Source organism: Lipotes vexillifer, unplaced genomic scaffold (assembly GCF_000442215.2).
Source record: "Lipotes vexillifer unplaced genomic scaffold, Lipotes_vexillifer_v1.1 scaffold1114, whole genome shotgun sequence".
Classification (NCBI taxonomy): Eukaryota; Metazoa; Chordata; class Mammalia; order Artiodactyla; family Lipotidae; genus Lipotes; species Lipotes vexillifer.
The window spans coordinates 3,814,198-3,832,334 of NW_006779031.1; the positions used below are offsets into that span (position 1 = coordinate 3,814,198).

The 18,137-nt window shown below is 45.2% G+C and overlaps 1 protein-coding gene across 1 annotated transcript in view; it reads left to right on the top strand.

Annotated features, from left to right (window-relative positions):
* ARHGEF6 (Rac/Cdc42 guanine nucleotide exchange factor 6) overlaps window positions 1–9,398 on the top strand; it is a 120,459-nt gene extending 111,061 nt beyond the window's left edge. Inside the window, exons 17-22 of the mRNA XM_007452082.1 lie at window positions 479–499; window positions 1,678–1,771; window positions 2,904–2,993; window positions 5,193–5,292; window positions 7,306–7,360; window positions 9,258–9,398. Coding sequence (XP_007452144.1) covers window positions 479–499; window positions 1,678–1,771; window positions 2,904–2,993; window positions 5,193–5,292; window positions 7,306–7,360; window positions 9,258–9,398 — 501 coding nt within the window. The remainder of the gene's footprint in view (window positions 1–478; window positions 500–1,677; window positions 1,772–2,903; window positions 2,994–5,192; window positions 5,293–7,305; window positions 7,361–9,257) is intronic.
* Window positions 9,399–18,137: the final 8,739 nt, after the last annotated feature.

The window sequence follows — 18,137 nt, forward strand, 5'->3', positions numbered from 1 at the left end:
CGGCATGTGGGATCTTCCCGGACCGGGGCACGAACCCGGATCCCCTGCATCGGCAGGCGGACTCTCAACCACTGTGCCACCAGGGAAGCCCCCTAAAAGCCCCCTTTAATGATGGCTATTTTGTAATTGTCAGTTACTAAGTTCAAATTAAGGTGAGCTTTGAAGGGTAAAGTTGACTTAATCCTTCACAGAACTAATCCATTAAAACTAAGGCATGATCACTTTGTTTCTGCTGGGAGATGTATATTTCAGTTATTTTCAGCATTTGTTTTTCTGCACAGAACTGTGTTCCTTGGGCTTTTGCATGATGATATTGCATCTGAAACTAATGTGGGAAACATGATGATATTCTCTCTGTGTAATTTATGATAACACTAACATTTCAAATGTTGTTTTAGAATTATTGATAAATGGATTTGGTCATTATAACCATCGACCTCTCACGCTCATCTTCTCTTTCCTTACATATTCACTTTAGAGGATGTCTTATATCTTAAAGGTAAGGGTAGAACGATATCTTTGGCATACAGTGACATCATATAATGCTATGCTGTAACCTTTGATGAATGAAGCTTTCCTTTATGCTTGTTTTGTCCCTTGTTACAATTGGTGGCTAAAATGTGAAGATACAATTCTGACATGTAAGTACTTTCTTCAGAAAAGTAGGCTCTTGTGAAATATGTACGAAAATGTCATCTTATAATGCCTCTAAAATGTCTGTTTTCCGTGGGGTTTTTTTGTATGCTGTTTCTATTTTTCCTGTTATTTTTGTCACGTGAGTTTTTCATGTCTGTCTGTTTTCAAGTCTAAGTGGATCACTGAGGCTAAGTGGAAGAAATTAAATTCTTTGTTGCAGTTATTTTGAAGGTAGTGATTGTTAACCATGCATCCTGTATATACATTGCATGGGAGATTGGAATAAGATGATCACTGTTTACTCGGGTACTTAATGAGCACCTTTTTAGACCTGCTGGTTATTCATATGGCAAAGGCAAATCCAATAATTCATCTCTTTTTTCTACTAATTAAAAATATGACTTTATAGATGTATGTTTAAGCTTGCTGTAGGTACGTTATGCCTAACCCCAAATTGTTTATCAGGAGATCCTTCATTTGGCTCTTCTCTCTGACTACAGAGAATTTACTTAGTCTCTCTGCCTTAATTTTCCTGTCTCACAAATGGAAATTGATATTCTTCTTTGTGGGGCTGTCGCTAAGGAGAATTTATTTAAATAGTTTTGAAGCTCTTCAAAAAGTGGTCCATACCCCATTAATAGTTACAATTGTTATTTTGTTCCCTTAAAGCTGTATCAGTGGGGAATATAAACCAAGTTAGGAATACTGTTATTTCTCTAGGATTGACATCCGTTACTTTCTCTGCAGATGGCACCCTAAAGGCATTTGGCCTCCTGGAGAAGCAGCCACATCTGCAGTAGGCCCACACCATTCTTATTCCCATCTCTATGGCAATTGAGAGGATAATAGCATTGCCTCGGTTTTATTTAACCTTTTAGAGTTTATTGGAGCCATTTTTATTGTGTATAGTATTAAATCTTGATACCCTCCTAAGTGAGACTGTCAAAAATAAGAGAGAGCCATTCTATTAAATTTCATTTGCTTTTTTAATTTGTTTCTTGGGGAAATTTTTATTTCATAAAGAAACCTCTATCCTTACAGGAATCTGGTAAAAGCCCCAAAACGATGAAGAAGTTTCTTCACAAAAGAAAAACTGAAAGAAAACCATCGGAGGAGGAATGTGGCATCCGCAAAAGTATGGGTTTCGTGCTTTTAGAAAGTTGGTTATGGATGAGGAATTTTTTGAAAGAAGAGGATTTGAGCAGTATGTTCTCAGCATCACCTTTGACATAAAGGAAAATGCATGGGAAGGCTTGGCCGCCACCTCTCAGATTTTGCAATAAAGCTGTCTCCTGCTGCTTTTCATGTCATCTTAGGCAGACAAACCACCTATATAGTTTTCATGCTGAATATTTGGCTCTACCTGGTTTAGAACCACCAAAGGGACCCATTTGCTATGGATATATTTTTTTCTTCCCTCTTAGTTTCTGACACCTGAGATATTTGCCTTTACTGAGATCGACTAAATAGGCCCAAAGCCTGAGATCCTCTGGAATTTTAATGTTCAGTGATGTTCTCAGTTAGTCAAGGAAGCAGCCTACTGGCATATAGAAACAGGGCTGGGTTTAGAGGCAGGCTGCAAAGTCGGTCAGCCAATCGATATGTACACATTTGCCTCTCTGGGAACAAGGTACTCTGGGACATACATGAAGGAGTAAGTGATGTATCACAAAGGGGTGACAGAGCTGTGTGTATCAGTCCGAAATACAGTCTGGATAAAGCTTTGCTGGACTCTAGCTTCTGCTTCCCCTACCCCTCACCTCATCCCTGGATGTACACATCAGCATGTTAACAGTCATTTCTAGAATGAGTTGGAGGGGGTTGGGGGAATGAGAGGGAGAATCAGTGACTAGGCTGGCTGGTTGGGAAAAAAATGGGTGGGATTAATGGTGGAAAGCTTCTTGGGAAAGTGAGCCTTGAAATTTGATGGAGAGGAAGGGTGTGGTGTATGGTATGAGAACTGAGGCCAGCGCCAAGACCAGGGCTGGCCTTGTAGCCTCTGAGACACTGACGGGACCCTCCAATTTCGAACTCCGAGTGGCTTCCGGAGCAGGCCACTCTCGGTGCTGAACTCACTGGTGCCCCATCCCTTTCCCAAGGTGGATGTGTCTCTGCTCCACCATGCCAGCCGGTCAGCTTTTTCTCCTGCCTTTCATTAAGGCCACTGGTCAGAGAAGCCAGTGCCTAGCACCCGAGTGCACTACATCATTTCGAGGGTCCAGAGGCATGTATCTCCCTGAGGAGTCACGATTCATTACACTTGACAGGTACGGCTGCTCTGGAAGAGGACGCTCAGATTCTGAAAGTGATCGAAGCCTACTGTACCAGTGCCAACTTTCAACAAGGCCACGGCTCAAGTAGGTTCCCCCAAACCACTTTCTCTAATGAGTGATGTTTCTTTGCTACTGCTCACTGCCTCTTAGAAAAAGAGAAAAGCAACCCAGATGGGCTGCAGGGTGTGTAAAGCAGGTGACTTGCAGCAGAGGGGCGGGCACAGGGCTGCATCTTTCAGATAAGCTGGTTTTAGCTACCAAGCGGTTTGTTTACCCACTGTTTCTTTTCACCCAGAGACAAAGAGAGATGCAAGAGTAAAAAAGTTGGAGGTGATAGAAATGAAAATAATTTTTTTTTTTAAAGTCACTCTCCTTTGAAGTACGCAGATACCTTCACCAACGCTAGTTAAAGAGCCCAGAGAGTTCCTGTGTCTGTGAACTGATGCTAATCTCTTCTTATAGGCAGATTTGGAAAGGAAGTCAAAATACTATCTTTGATCAGCTGCATATTTAAGCAAACAGAGCTTCACCAAACTCAAGTTTCGAGTTGCTCTGAAAATCTGGAAATGTAGCTGCTTAGCAGGGCCTGTTGAGAATGTCTACAATTTATCAGGGAGCCATTAGGTGAGGGTATTTCCCCCAACAACTTTCAGGCTACAAACTGAAAGCGAGATAATACTTTCTGATTCATCCTTGTGCTTTTAGAAAAGCCAGGTCACATCGCTTATATCCTTGGTCTTTCATTATTATGGACATTCAGGATACCTGGTGTGAGGGTCTTGCATCTGTGTAAGAGATAAGCTCTCCATAATGTTTCATCTGGACAGCCACTGAGCCCTGGCTTGAGTGTGGGCAGGGCTTCCTCAGTGGACTGCCCTGACCGATGCTTCCAAAGTAACATGTCTCTCAGGTCGTCATGGGGAAAGCATTCTATGTGGAAGTTGACACATTTGACTCTGAAGTGGGGACTGTCACACCTTCTGCTTCTCAGACCAAACCTGCCTCTGGCTTTGGGCATGCCCAGCCCTGATAGCAAGGTTCGAGGAGTCAGGAAAAGAAAGTGAGAGCAGTTTTTATTGCACAAACGAGGAAAGAGAGAGGGGCAAGGAGACGCCAGAAGCAGCAGCCCTCATACGAAATCTGACCTCACCTCCCGCCGCCTCCTGTCCTCACACTGACAGAGACGGGAGATTTGCTCAGAGGTGCGGGCAGGCATTCTGGCCTCAAGAGTCTCATTTCCCCCCACCCCCGTCCTCCCTGGCCTCCGTTTTATGTGTGGAAAGTGTCTAGCATAGTGCCTGGCACGTGGTAAGCATTTTCGCATCCTGGTGACCGCATCCCTCTCCAGCGAGAAGTCCTGCACCCGTAGAAGCGGCCGCTTGTTTCTCGCTGCATCCAGTCGGTTGGTTAGTTGGCCAGTCTGCTATGCACTTATTAAGCACCTACGAAGTACTGGGCCCCGAGGAAGGCAGAGACACATCCACCTCGGGAAAGGGATGGAGGTTGAGTGAAGGCACTGAGTGCTCACAACTGGAAGGAACTTGGCTTAGAAGAGAGGAAGCCAGTGGCTCTGAGAGGAAGGATCCAGAAGGGAAGGGGAGGTTGCAGGTGCAGGAGAGCTGTCTGGTCAGGTCCCGTGGCTGCTCTGTCACCTCTTCCACCCCAGAGCCTGGAGATGGTGAGCGGAGAGCAGTAAGGACGCCTGCATCTTTGCTGCTGTTGTGATTATCTCCCCAACGCCCCCTCTACCCTCCATCAAAATGGGCTTCACCGACCCTGCTTCACCCTGTAGGACGGTAAAGAGAACAAATGGGAGTGAGTGATGCTTCTGAGGCCCTTTAAGCATATGCTGCGTCCCAGTGCAGTGCTACGTTCTGCATGATTTTTACTCAAATACAAAACCCACAGGGTGTGGCGTGCCGTTCCCCAGAGATGCGCAGGGAGGAATGGTCACTGGCTGGCTCTTTGCTCTGCAAGAGGCAAAACAGGAAAAGATGGGGTCTTCGTTGAGGACAGTTCTCACAGCGGCCTTTTCACATTGTGTTTCTGAATACAAAATGTGCCCCCGGCCCCCAGAATTGAATCAGTGTATTTGGCCATTTCGAATTTCTCCCGTCAGGAGGATTTCGTCAGCAGATGTTGGATGACTACTCTCGGGGTGCCAGGCAGCCAGATGCCGTCAACAAAGACCCCTCAAAAACAACAGTAGAAAGGAACTAACCCCCAACAAATAGTCTCCCCTAGTAAACTCCCTCCCTCGCCTCTTGCCACCCTTGTCTGTAGGTGCTCGCAAGGATTCCGTTCCCCAAGTCTTACTCCCCGAGGAAGAGAAACTCATCATTGAAGAAACCAGAAGCAACGGCCAGACCATCATTGAAGAAAAGTGCGTAGAGCGGGCTAAACCTTTTCTGATTTTTCTGGGGGCTGGAAAGAAGGTTCTGGCAGGGCAACGTGGCTTTGGCCAAGCCTGCACGGAAGGACAGTCCCTCCTCATCTGAGAATGTGGCCCTCTTGGCTGACTGTGAAGTTGGGAGCACAGTTGGGGAGGGCTGCCCCCCAACAAAGGGAAGGGGAAAGGAGAAGCAGAGGAGGTCAGGAAGGGACTTCAGGGCACGCAAGAATACCACTCCACATGGGGTTTGGAGGCATTGGGAAGGCCATAGCACCAATTCCCTTGCCCAGAGGGATGCCTCTCACATTTATTGACTCAGGCACTGGATTTTCACATACTTGACCTCATTTAAACTCCTACCGCAATCCTGGGAGATAAACGTTACTTTCACCACTCTTACAGATGAGGAAACTGAGATTCAGGGAAATTATGTCCCTGACTTAGCTTTGCACAGTAGTGAGGGTGACCTAACGGGGGAAAATCAGGTTAAGTACTTGTATATACTTGAGTCATTTCTGAAGTCAGGCCTGAATTTGCATAGGACAGCGTGTTTCACAGTGTTTGGCATCGTCAATGTATTTTTCCGTCTGGTGTATGAAGTGATGCGACCAAATGGTACAGCACTTGGGCTCAAGAGAATAACAGCCCTGATTCAACTCCAGATTCTGGTACTTCTTAGCCGTGTGACCTGGAGCAAGTTCCATCACCTCTCTGTGCCTCAGTTTCCTCATCTGTAAAATGGGTATGATAGTAATACTTTCAGGGTTTTTGTGAGGTTAAGTGGAATAAGAAGTACAAAGGCTAGCACATGATAATTACTCAATAAATGATGATCGTTATAATTACTATTATTATAGCTATATTAACCCCTACAATGACTTTATGAGGTTTTCAGGGAATGTGGTATTATCCCCATTTTGTGTGTGAAGAAAATAAGACCAAGAGAGGATGAGAAGAAAACTGGTTACCTAAGGTTAGAGGACTGGCAAGTCGTAGGGTCAGAACTGGAGCCCAGATCTCCAATGTCCTTGTCCAGGGAGAGAGCCAGAGAGGAAATGACTCTTCCACAGTTCTGCCAAGGCGCTTTATCCTTTTTTGGAATATATGGAATCTTTGAGAAATAATGCCCCTGACTTTGTGTTTGTGTCATGTACGATGGTGTAGGGTCAGATAGGTGAGAAGGGCAATGCCGTAGCACAGATAGCGTAGGATAGGCAGGGCCTGGTGACACCTCTCATTACAATATGTCAGGTGATGGTCCTTCCTGCCCCCAAGAGAGAAATCAAAACCTTATGAGGAGCCCTAGTCTCTTTTTTTTCTTGACTTTTCTTTCTTTTTTTTTTTTTAACATCTTTATTGGAGTATAATCGCTTTACAATGGTGTGTTAGTTTCTGCTTTATAACAAAGTGAGTCAGCTCTACATATACATATGTTCCCATATCTCTTCCCTCTTGCGTCTCCCTCCCTCCCACCCTCCCTATCCCACCCGTCTAGGTGGTCACAAAGCACCGAGCTGATCTCCCTGTGCTATGCGGCTGCTTCCCACTAGCTATCTATTTTACGTTTGGTAGTGTATATATGTCCATGCCACTCTCTCCCTTCGTCCCAGCTTACACTTCCCCCTCCCCATTTTCTTTTTATTTATTTTTAAAAATTGAAGTAGAGTTGATGTACTGTATTATTATAAGTTACAGGTGTACAAGACACTAGTCTGTTTTAGTTTTTTAGTACTTGCCTAAGCTGGGAAGCAAGCAGCAGAGGAGGAGGGAAGTGTAGAAAACGTGCGGTGACACGGTGTTAGAAAGAGCTTGTGTGATGCTGGTTGTTAGCCCATAAAAATGAGAAACACAAGGACCATTCATAGCAGTATCTCTTCCAATCCACCAACAAGGCCACCGCTTTTCAGGATCTGTATTTCTATAAAGCTGCTTTTCTTCTTAAGTATCACTTAACAATATCTCAGTGCCATCTGTTAATCTATGAACTTTATCTTTGTGCTCTAGGAGCCTTGTCGATACTGTTTATGCCTTGAAGGATGAGGTCAAAGAGCTGAAACAGGTAATGAAATTCGAAAGTCGTTTTCTCAGATCCTAATGGGCCTGCTCCCTCTTCCCTGCTGTGCACTGGTAGATGCCCTCAGGAGAAGGCCAGGAACAAGGTGGTGAGGTGGGGATTCTTAGTTCCCTTGTGTCAGCCAGGTGGGTTTTGTTGATTTTACCACGTGGCCTTGGGTTTCAATTTCTGAAGCTCGCTTATATACCTATTTAGGGATTTACAATAGGATCACAAACTTAGTTACAACTTTCATGTTCCCTGACTTTTGCAAACAGAATTTAAGAAAAGATAAGTCATTCATGAGCATGTAAGTGTAAACAGAACCATAAATCATGATTTGTGGCCTCCTCTGCAGATCTGATCCAGTGCTCCATGAGGGACACTCTCCCTTGGGTTTGAGGACTGACTGTACCTGGTGACAGGGTAAAGGATGGATTGAAGGGAGAGAGACCAGAGGCTGGAAGACCACTTAGGAGGTTATTATAAAACTCAGGGTGAGACATGATAAAGTCCTGAGCTGAGGAGGGAGAGCCGCTCAGGCTACGGAGGAGGGACACAGATGTAAAGGAAGGCACATCGCAGAGTTAGAGCCTTTGGAAAATGGCGCCATGATGTGGGGATTAAGAAAGAGCCAGGGATGGAAGATGAGTCTTTTTACCTGGGTATCTACTTTGTTTTTTTGTTTTGTTTTTTTTAATTGAAGTATAGTTAGTTTACAGTGTGGTGCCAATCTCTGCTGTACAGCAAAGTGACTCAGTTATACACATAGAGACATTCTTGTTTTATATTCTTTCCCATTATGGTTTATCACAGGATACTGAATATAGTTCCCTGTGCTATATGGTAGGACCTTGTTTTTTATCCATCCTATATATAATAGTTTACATCTGCTAATCCCAAACTCCCTGTCCTTCCCTCCCTCAATCCCCCTCCCCTTGGCAGCCACAAGTCTGTTCTCTATGTCTGTGAGTCTGTTTCATAGGTAGGTTCATTTGTGCCGTATTTTAGATTCCACATATAAGTGATATCATATGCTATTTGTCTTTCTCTTTCTGACTTACTTCACTTAGTATGATAATCTCTACTTGCATCCATGTTGCTGCAAATGGCATTATTTCATTCTTTTTTTATAGCTGAGTAATATTCCATTGTATATATGTACCACATCTTCTTTATCCATTCATCCGTCGATGAACATTTAGGTTGTTTCCATGTTTTGGCTCTTGTGAATATTGCTGCTATGAACATAGGGGTACACATATCTTTTTGAATTATAGTTTTGTCTGGGTATATGTCCAGGAGTGGGATCCCTGGATCATATGGTAGTTCTGTTTTCAGTTGTTTGAGGAACATCCACACCGTTTTCCACAGTGGCTGCACCAACTGACATTCCCACCAACAGTGTAGGAGTGTTGGGTATCTACTTTGATATGGTGGTGCCCTTCACGGAAATCAAGAGCCACAGGAGGAAGAGAAGTTTGGGTGGTGGGGGAGATACTGAGTTCACTTTAGGACGTAATGAGTCCGAGGTGCTTGTAACACATCTAAGTTGGCGTTGGGGACTGTGGACCTGGTGCTCATGACCTGAGATGAGGTCAGTACCAGAGAGACTGGGGAGGCGCCTATGTAGTTATTTGAGTTGAAAGAGAAGAGACACTAAGTGAAAAGTGTGTTGAATTAGAAGAGGGCCGGGGCCAGAGCCCTAGAGAATGCTTGTGTTATATTTCAAGGGATGGTCAGCGAGAAGTAGAACAATCAAGAGGCTGCCTTGTCTTAGAAGCTGAGGGAGAGGAGCTTGATGCAGGAAAGTGTTGTCAGTGGTGAAGGCTGCCACTGAGCAGGAGGGGCCCTGAGGCGGGGTCCCTTTGTCTGGTAACCAACCAACCTTTTCCCATCATAGGAGAATAAAAGAATGAAGCAGTGCCTGGAAGAAGAGTTGAAATCAAGAAGGGACCTAGAAAAGCTGGTCCGGAGGCTGTTGAAGCAAACTGATGAGTGTATTCGGGCCGAATCCAGTAGCAAGACCTCCATTCTCCCATAACCATCACAGTGCGGCTGGCAGACGGTGCCCGCAGGGCATCGGGAAATGTCCAGCTGAGTGATCTGACTCAGTTTGCTCACTTCTCTGGTTTTTATTTCGTATCTTACTCTCTCTCTCTCTCTCTCTCTCTCTCTCTCTCTCTCTCTCCTCTCTGTGTTTGGTTCAGTGTTTGTTGTTGTTTGGTTATTGGTTGGTTGTTTATTTTTTTTAACAGAGGTCAAAGCAAGAGGGGGTGAACATCTCCCCAGTCTTTTTCATTCAGTAGGCAAAGGGAAGCTAATGTAGGCAAATGACTTACATGGCCTTCAGATGGCTTTCAATTCATAGTGCCTCTTTACCAGCCATTATCTCGGGTCACTCTTTTTGGGCTGGCTGCTGTCCCAAAGTGGCCGGCCACAGCTTATTAAATGTGAACTTGACTTTCTCTCCCAATGCTTTCCTGTGCCTGGCAGCCCCTCAGTACCTGATTTACTGAAGGCAACACTTCTGGAACTCTGACTGGCGTAGGGTGAAAGGCTAACACGTTTGCCCAGTGATCCAGCTGCCCTTCCCTGGGCCGTCCTCAATGCACACTTTTTTTAATGACTACCCTATTTTGTCTATAAGACCAAGAAAACTGTAGTGCCCTCCGTCCTTTCGTGTTGGTTTACATTTTAACTCTGTGGGACAGAACCTCTGGTCACCTATGCCAACAGCAAATCCATTAGCAAATTGCACTGGACAGTCCTCCCCTTCAGTAGCAGAGTTGCCCATCTCTTGCCAGTGCATGATAGGTTTTGTCCCTAACCTTCTGCCTTGTGTGTAAGTTTTCTATTTCCCCAGTGCTTTTAGCCAAGCATACCAAGTGGTGTGTCAACTGGTATGTGTGTGCTTTGCTTTTTAAAAATACAGACTGTGAGCACTTACTTTTTTCTACATCACATATTCAAATTGCGACTTCTCATCCTTCAGTCTACACTTGAGGAGATGTTGTGCCCTGGCAGACAGCTTTCATTCCCTTGATTGCTCTACCATATATGCTGTGAGAAGCTGTGATAGTCATCAGCCTCTTCGAGTAGGACTCTAAGCATGATTTGCAGAAATGTGCTGTTGGCCCAGTTTGTATAGCCAGAAAGAAAGGGCCGCTCTAGTAGCTGTGTGCTGGCTACTAGTGAAGCTGACTATTTGGAACTGGTTTACTCAAGTTGCTTGTAGAATCAAACCGTCGCCTTTGTAAGCATCTGGGAAATTAGAACTGTGATAAACCAGGTTTAAAGAGGGTCACAGGAGGGCAACACACATCCAAATTCAGCACAGTTGAAAGTTGGCCTGGGGCTGTAGGACAGAGCAGTGCAACCTGCCCCTGTCTGTCCCAAAGACGGGAAGTTTGGCCAGGTGGAGATCACTGGAAAGAGAGGCCAAGGACCAGTGGACTGAGCGAAGTTGTCTCCCACATACGTTTGATGGGTGCCTATAAATGTGGGTTTTGTGAATGTTGTTTAGGAACCAAACTTGAAACTTGAACTCCCCAGCTTGTTAAGCCCTTTTCCTTTCTATTCCCATAACTACATGGTACGGGGCTGTTGACTGCTTGCTGCACAGCAGAAATTACACCGTCCACGGGAAATGGACTGTTCCTGCAGATCAATCTCAGCCAACCACACCCAGCTGTCTTTGGAAGCTGAAGACCGAACAAGATTGCTAGGAATGGCCGTTGTTCTGTTTTTAGCCCAACAGTTTAGAGATGCCATCCTTCATCTCCAAATGGAAAACAACAGTAACAGCAACACAGATCATAGCATCTGCCCGGTCTGTGGTTAGTCAATGGCTTGCAATAAATGTGCAAACTATATCCATAGGAAACATTTTTGTGATTACAAAGTACTTTAGTTGATAAGGTATATAGGATTGCTTAAAATATTGAAAGGTCTTTATTTTAGAGTGACGTGTCCGTATGCATGTTTTGGGGACGTGGCCCTTCTGATGAGAGGCCCTGTGTACTCTGGGTAATGTAGCTTGTGCAGAGTGGTGTCCGCGCTCCCGCTCAATAATCCTATATGGGAAATGAAGCCATGTTAACCTGACGGCAGTGTCTCCGTAGTTGTGTTGTTTACAGTACTCTATAAATGGGTCCCTGTTACTCTGTAGTCAAACTGCTGCCCTTCGAGGCCTTTCAGTTCCTCTTCTGTCATGTCCCTTCTTACACAGCTCAAATTTTCTAACTTGTTTTTATTTTGAAGACTTTTAAACTGGACATTTTCAATAAATAAGAATAACAGTGCTTTATAAAATAAGTCCTGTGTTTCTTCTTCATTTTCTTTTTCTTTTTCTTTTCTTTTTTTTTTTTGCTAGCTGGTGTGCAGAAAGATTTCTCATGCTGTGTCAGCTTCCTCTTCTGTTTCCCTCATTAGCTATCCACGCTCATCAGGCCCCTGAACCAGCTTCTACCTTTTTCACTCAGGGCAGATGATATTTGTTCCCCACTTTAAAGAGATAATACACCTCTTGAGAGAGAACCTTCTGTAACTTCTCCACCTCTCTCCTCCTGCCCCCAACCTAAAAACTGTCTGTACCTCTTCTCACCATTTTCCTTCCAATATAAGAGAAAGAGATATTCACTTTCTTGTTCAAGCTTATCCCTTGATCTTTAGTCTGGTTTCCATCCCTCTCTGTATTTTGCAGGGTTTTGTCAGTTTTGACCACAGGTGGAATGCTGGTGTCAGCGGTCAGGATGAAAATATTTGCTCCACCCTCAAGATAGATGCACTGGATATTATCTGTTGCTACTCAGCATCCATTCCTCCCCCCACCCGCAACCCCAAGGCTAAAAAAGCACCTAGCCCAGACTCCCTTGCAGCTAGGGTTCCGATACAGTGTGGGTTCTGATACATTTTCAGTTCTGCCAATGAGATGCCTTTGTGCAATGTTTGAAAGGCTTCAGTTAGCAGAGGCTGTCTTCCTGGGGCTTGTTGGCTGGCAGGAGGTTCCAAGGATATGTTTGTGGCTTCTGTACTACCTATGGGTGACAGACTGTAGTGGCAGCAGCATCTTCTGAAACTGGATTTGGATTACAGCTACCGTGTTATGACCTTGAAGCCATAGTCAGTGGAAGCCCCCTGACTTCCACTTCTGTAGCTGTCTATTTTTTTTTTTTTTTTTGGCTGCATTGGGTCTTTGTTGCCACCCGTGGGCTTTCTCTAGTTGTGGCGAGTGGGAGGCTACTCTTCGTTGAGGTGTGCGGGCTTCTCATTGCAGTGGCTTCTCTTGTTGCGGAGCGCGGGCTCTAGGCACACGGGCTTCAGTAGTTGTGGCACGTGGGCTCAGTAGTTGTGGCTTGCGGGCTCTAGAGTGCAGGCTCAGTAGTTGTGGCGCACGGGCTTAGTTGCTCTGCGGCATGTGGGATCTTCCCGGACCAGGGCTCAAACCCGTGTCCCCTGCATTGGCAGGAGGATTCTTAACCACTGCACCACCAGGGAAGCCCCTGTAGCCATCAGTTATATAGGCACCTGATATTACCTTTCTGCCTCAGCGTAGGAAGCCGAAGCAATAGCTGTAACACGGCACCTCCCATGTGCTAGGCTCTGCACTCTTTTACATAGTTAAGCTCCTGTAACCCTTGCAACAACCCTGTGAGGTGTTCACTATTGTTATCCCCATCTTACAAGTGAACAAAGGTACAGTGGTTGAACAATATGCTAGTATGTGTGTAGCAGGGATTTGAAACCCTGGTCCGTCTGCCTCTCGAATCCATGCCCTTGCTACTGCATCTCCTCGTCTGCACTTGGTACTTGCCAAGTCAGCTTCTACCTCGGCCATCTACTCTCCTGAATTCACTGATGAGCTCTTACTGACAAATCCAGGGAGTGCTTTTCAATACCCATCTCGACCTCTCTGCAGTTTCTGACCCTTGCCTCCTTGATAAATCTCTCCTTCCTGGGCTTTCATGATCCCAGTTTTCCTGGCGTTCATTCAACCTTTCTGACCACCCCAAAGTCTCCTTTGCTGGATCTGCCTCCTGCCTGTCCCCTGAATGTTGCTGATCCTTGACGCTCTTTGCCTCCTCTTCCTTTCTATAGCCTCTTCCTGGACAACCTTGTCTATTCCTATAACTTTATTCATCAAAGTGTAGATGACTCCCTGGTCCATATTTTTCCATCCTGACCTTTTCTCCTGAGCTCCAGACCCGTGGATGCAGCTACCTTGTGGACATCTCAGCTTGGATGTCCTACAGCACCTCAAACTCAGCATGTCCCAAACTGTACTCCTCATTCGTAGTCCTAGATCTGCTCTTCCAATGTTTCCTATCCCAGTACATAGCACCCCTGGCCACTTAGTTGCCCAAACCGGAAAAGCAAGTATTGTCCTTTATTCCTTCCTCTCCCTCAACCCTGTATAAATTTATACATTAACCCTTTATACATTTAGTCATCAAGTCTTACCATTTTTAACTCTGTTGTAACCCCTGAACTTCTCCCCATCCTCCGTTGCCTATTTTTGATGCTTATCATCTCTCCCTCAGACTAATGCATCTCTTTGCCTCTTGTAGTCTAGCCTCTTGGGTGCCAATAGTCTGGCCTCTTTGGTGCCAGTAGAATGATTATCTAAAAGATCTATGTCATTCACCTGTTTAAAAATTTAATCTCTTGCTACTCCCCGCCACACTCAGTAAAGTTGGATCTCCTTGAATTTCTTTTAAGTCCCATAATATGCCATTTGCCCTGCCTAGAATCCCTTTCCCATCCCTGTCCATCAAGCAAATTCATTCCTTTCCATTTAGAGTCAGCTGAAGTATCTATGTGAACTCCTGATTTCTAAAATGCATGTACATATGTATCTCTGCATGTATATGTGTACATTTATATGTATGTAGTGTGTATGTATGAATTAGGGTTGCCAGATAAAACACAAGACGCTTAGTTGCATTGGAGTTTCAGCTGTACATCAAATAATGTTTTGGTATAGATCATGTCCCAAATACTGCATGGGATATATTTATACTAAGTTTTTCAACGTTTACCTGAAATCCAAATATAACTGGGTATCCTGAATTTTTTTTTAATTTTTAATTTTTTTGGCTGCGCTGGGTCTTTGTTGCTGTGCACGGGCTTTCTCTAGTTGCGGTGAGAAGGGGCTACTCTTCTTTGAGGTGTGTGGGCTTCTCATTGCAGTGGCTTCTCTTATTGCGGAGCATGGGCCCTAGAGTGCATGGGCTTCAGTAGTTATGGCACGTGGGCTCAGTAGTTGCAGCATGCGGGCTCAGTAGTTGTGGCTCGTGGGCTCTAGAGCGCAGGCTCAGTGGTTGTGGCACGTGGGCCTAGTTGCTCTGTGGCATGTGGGATCTTCCCGGACCAGGGATTGAACCTGTGTCCCCTGCATTGGCAGGCTGATTCTTAACCACTGTGCCACCAGGGAGGTCCCTACCCTGAAATTTTATTTGCTAAGGCTGACAGCTTTAGTACCTACATGCGTATACATAGGCGTCTAAACGCATACATTTCCTAGGAGAAGTGACAACCTAATAGCAATGAACACAGCTGTGCCCAGAACTTGGTTTCTAAACACTATACTCTGCACTGGAACGAGGGCTCCTTGGAGAAATGGCCGATTCTACAGCTGAGGCAGGAAAGGTACAAGATGAGCCTGGAACATCTTGTTCTGCCAGAAAGTAATGCTCAGAAATATGATAGGAGCGTTACAAAGACACAGGTGCAAACTTGAAGAGGCTCTTACTGGCCAAATAAGGGAAAATTTGAGCACGAAAATACAGTGATGAATTTGAAAACATTGGAAAAAGTAGAAATCTATGTGTCCATATCGATAAATAAGTAAGTGGGGAGAAAGGGAAGGCTCTTGTTTACAGTACCATGCTGAGGGTTGACTGGTAAACGTGGAAGGAACTCTGGAGTTGGAAAATCCCCGTTTTGCAGCCATCATAGTAAAGACTGATTCAGGCAAAAATTATCACTGGGTGTTAAAATATAGAGGGAAACGTGGATGATGAGCAAGTTACTTGTATGGTCTTAAAGTGTTTCCCCAAAGAGTGCTTACTAGTTGCAAGGTGGAAAATAGTAACTCTAGATAGAGTGGGGAAATTGGACAGCACTTTAACTGAGTGATCAAAATTCACATCAACAATGAGAAGCAGGGACTTCCCCGGTGGCGCAGTGGTTAAGAATCTGCCTGCCAATGCAGGGGACATGGGCTCAAGCTCTGGTCTGGGAAGATCCCACGTGCCGCGGAGCAGCTAAGCCCGTGCGCCACAACTACTGAGCCTGCACTCTAGAGCCTGCGAGCCACAACTACTGAGCCCACATGCCACAACTAGTGAAGCCTGTGCACCTAGAGCCCACGCTCCCCAACAAGAGAAGCCACTGCAATGAGAAGCCTGCGCAACTGCAACAAAGAGTAGCCCCCGCTCGCTGCAACTAGAGAAAGCCCGCTCGCAGCAACAAAAAAACAACACAGCCAAAAATAAATAAAATAATTAAAAAAAAAAAAAACCAGTGGAAGGCAAACGGCTGTCATGTGCCTCCAGATGCGATACGCTGTGAAGGACACAACATCGTTTATGTAGTTTTCCATCCAGGAAAGCATAACCTGAATTTAATCATGAGGAAACATCAGACAAACTCAAAATAAGGAACACTTTTTTTTTAAAGGGGACAGATTGTAACCATATTAGTCTAAAAAGTCAATGTCATTAAAGACAAAGATTGTGGGCTTCCCTGCTCAGTGGTTAAGAATCCGCCTGCCAATGCAGGGGACCTGGGTTCGAGCCCTGGTCCGGGAAGATCCCATATGCCGCAGAGCAACTAAGCCCGTGCGCCAGAACTACTGAGCCTGCGCTCTAGAGCCTGTGAGCCACAACTACTGAGCCCACGTGCCACAACTACTGAAGCCCGCACGCCTAGAGCCTGTGCTCCACAGCAAGAGAAGCCACCATAATGAGAAGCCCGCGCACTGCAAGGAAGAGTAGCCCCTGCTTGCTGCAACTAGAGAAAGCCCACACACAGCAACGAAGATCCAACGCAGCCAGAAGTAAATGAATAAATAAATTTATATGAAAAAAAAAGGACAAAGATTGTGGAAATGTTCCAGATTAAAGGTGACTAAAGAGACATGACAACCGAATGCAATACCGACCCTAGACTGGATCCCGTGCTGGAGGGGAAAATGCTATAAAAGATATTATTGGATGACTTACCTGAATTGGAATACAAATGGAAGTTCAATATCAATGTTAAATCGACTGAAGTTGATAACTGTACCTGTGGTTATAAACAAGAATATCTTTATTCTTAGGAATTACATGCTGAAGTATTTAGGGGTGAAGGCCGTGAGGTACACAACTTACTCTCAAATGATTCAGAAACCACTTTTTATTTGTACTCTTCTTATTTTTGCAACTTTTCTGTATGTTTGAAATAATTTTCAAATAAATTAAAAAAAAAAAAAAGCTCAAGCATTGCCTCCTCAGGGAATCCAGACTCCATCACCCTGCACTTTATTTGCTTGTGTCTTTCTCCACACTAAATGTTAATTACCTTAAAAGGGGGGAATAGGCTCCTTTCATCCATGTAAATTCGGGGCCTAATACAGGGTCAAGCCCATAGAACCTACTCAAGAAATATTTGTTGAATGAGCCAACTTTCCCCATAATTTGAGGTCTCTGCTCTTTGTCTGGAAGAATTGTGAAGACTTGCCTTGGTGCCAATAGCAGAAGGCCAGTGGGGTTCTAAGCTTTCAGCAACCTCCAAGCCTGCAGGGTCCAGTCTGACCCAGCTCTTGGCAAGCAGGCGACCTCGGCCAAGCTGTAGAGCCAGCCCCTCTGGGCAAGCAACTCAGAGGGAAGTTTCTGTCTGCCAGATGAGCACAAATGCTCTTCCTAGATTGGGCTTCAGCATATGTGCTGTTTGACCTGTACACCAAGATTCTTTCTCACACAAGGCCCTCTGCGAGCTGACTCCTACTGCTGCTCCCCTGGACCTTTTATCCAGCTTCACAATCTCTGCTTTCATATGTTCTGTGCTCTCCCTCTGGTCCTCCTTTCCTCCCTGTGTCCCCTCCTCCCCTCCCTGTGTCCCCTCCTCCCCTCAACGTCCCTCAAGACTCAGTCTGTGCCACCTGTCCTGGAAAGCCTTTCCTGACACCTACCTTGCCCTGCTTGTCCGAGTTACACGTCCTTCCCGTGTATTCCCTGTTACACTGGTCCTGACCCCCGCTGCAGCATTCACGCTGGGCTTTCAACATTTGCACACCTATGATGCAAAATTCCGTAAGCTACTTGAGGGCAGGGACTGGATCATATCCATCAAGTGCATAGCACAGAACGTATCATCCCAATCAGTGTTGGATGGGTGGGTGAATGGATAAAAAACCAAGTCTTTAACTCTTAGTAATAAGAAATGTGAATCAGGGACTTCCCTGGTGGTCCAGTGGGTAAGACTCCGTGCTCCCAGCACAGGGGGCCGGGGTTCGATCCCTGGTGAGGGAACTAGATCCTGTATGCATGCTGCAAGTAAGAGTCCGCATGCCGCAACTAACGGTCCACGTGCCATAACTAAGACCCAGCGCAGCCAAAATAAATAAATAAAATAAAATAAAATAAATAAATAAATAAATAATGTGAATCAGATCGAAGATGTGTTAAAGGTTTCATGTTGGATTTCAAAGAGGTTTACCATCAGAGAGGTACAGAAGATAAGCGTGAGTGACCAAAAATTATTGGACTTTAGGTGGGGTTACATTAGCAGGAAAAAT